General features: G+C 53.3%; 1 protein-coding gene across 1 annotated transcript in view; it reads left to right on the top strand.

Moving 5' to 3' along the window:
• Positions 1-995, top strand: part of LOC107139648 (DNA dC->dU-editing enzyme APOBEC3-like) — a 12,271-nt gene extending 11,276 nt beyond the window's left edge. The window contains exons 6-8 of the mRNA XM_048807897.1: positions 1-74; positions 320-496; positions 757-995. The exon at positions 1-74 is cut by the window's left edge and continues 194 nt beyond it. Of these exons, the coding sequence (XP_048663854.1) occupies positions 1-74; positions 320-496; positions 757-809 (304 nt within the window). The 3' untranslated portion in view covers positions 810-995. The remainder of the gene's footprint in view (positions 75-319; positions 497-756) is intronic.
• Positions 996-1,635: the final 640 nt, after the last annotated feature.

Genomic DNA, 1,635 nt, shown 5'->3' with positions numbered 1-1,635 from the left:
GCTCTGGAGATTTCAGGAAGGGCTGCGGCTCCTGTGGAGATCCGGGGTTCAGATCTGGGTCATGAGTCTCCGAGGTAGGAAGGAGGGACCCGGCTGTCAGTGGACAGGGGCGTGTCAGGGGCGTGTCCACAGGAACAGGGGACAGCCACAGGGGCAGGGCAGGTGGACAGAAGAGGGACTGGGCAGGAAGGAAGCCCCTGCAAAGCCCAAGATTTGACACCTCCTGGAAGGAGGATCCTGGGGACAGGAGATGCCCAGGAGTGGAGGGTAGGGCAGGAAGGGACCTGTCCCCAGGCTGCGGCTCCCCACTACATTTCAGAGTTCACCCACTGCTGGGTCAAGTTTGTGAACCACGAGGGATGTCCCTTTGAGCCTGAGCTCTGGGACAGGCTGGAGCAACGCAGCCAAAGCATACAAAATCGCCTCAATCGCATCCTGGGGTTGACACCTGTCACTGCCACCTGTGCCACCTCCTGTCCCTACCCATGCTGCTCAGGTACTCTCCTCCTCCTCCTCTCTCCCTACAGCCCCCATGTCTCTCTTTTCTCTAGACACCCTCTCCCAGGTCTTCCTGGTCTCCCTTTTCTCAGATGCTCCGGCCCCCTCTCTGCGGCCCCCTCTCTGCGGCCCCCTCTCTGCGCCTCTCAAGGCCCCTGGTGGCCTTGTCCCTCTTCCCTGGAGCACAGTCACCTCCATGCTCCTCTTCCTCACGGGCGCTTCTCACCCACCAGCACATCCCGATTTCTTCTGTCTCAGCAGTCCTGAGTCTGGAGGATCTTACAGCTAACTTCAGGAACCTGCAGCTTTGACCCGCATCACCCTCCGCAATAAGAAGGGACTCCGAGAGCACAGAGCATGGCGGACCCCGCGCTGGTGGCCTTTGGGAGGAAGTACCACACCCCACAAGTCCAGAAGGCCTCGCTTTCCCCCTTCATGTATTTTTGTTATAAGTGGGTGTCTAATTTTATGATTAAAATACTCAAGGTCATTTTAAAGTCTGTAAAAACTGGGTTATTTTTTAAGGACGGAATGGGGCTATATCTGTTCTCCATCACCAGGGGGGAAATGTTGGGAGAATTCCCTGAAAAGTGTGGGATAGTTGGGTCATTTTGTGGTCCAAGTATCCTCTGTCCCTTCTCGGGCTCTAATCACGTGTCTAAATGAGTAGATGAAGACTATTGAGCACAGGTAGGCGCTCGGTAGAGTTGATTTTAAAAAATGAAAGCCAAACCATTTTGGAATTGCATTATTCAGGCTTCTTGGTTAGAGCAACAAGCAGCAACTCCAGCCAATTAAAAGAAAACAAAACAAAAATTTAGTTAAAAAGATGTTGGTTGAGACGGGTGCACTGGTACACACCAAGGATCCCAGCAGCTCGGGAGGGAGGCTGAGGCAGGAGCATCGTAAATTCAAAGCCAGCCTCAGCTATAGCGAGGTGCTAAGCAGCTCAGTGAGACCCTGTTTCTAAATAAAATATAAAATATGGCTGGGGATGTGGCTCAGTGGTCAGGTGCCCCTGAGTTCAATCCCCAGTACACCCCCCCCCAAAAAAAGATGCTGGGTGGCTCAGTGAGAATCCAGAAGACAGAAGATGACATTCCAAGGCTGCAAAGTCAGGAAGGAGCCTAAAGCTCT

This window comes from Marmota marmota, unplaced genomic scaffold, assembly GCF_001458135.2.
Source record: "Marmota marmota marmota unplaced genomic scaffold, marMar, whole genome shotgun sequence".
NCBI classification, from domain to species: domain Eukaryota; kingdom Metazoa; phylum Chordata; class Mammalia; order Rodentia; family Sciuridae; genus Marmota; species Marmota marmota.
This window is presented reverse-complemented; position numbering and strand designations above follow the sequence as displayed.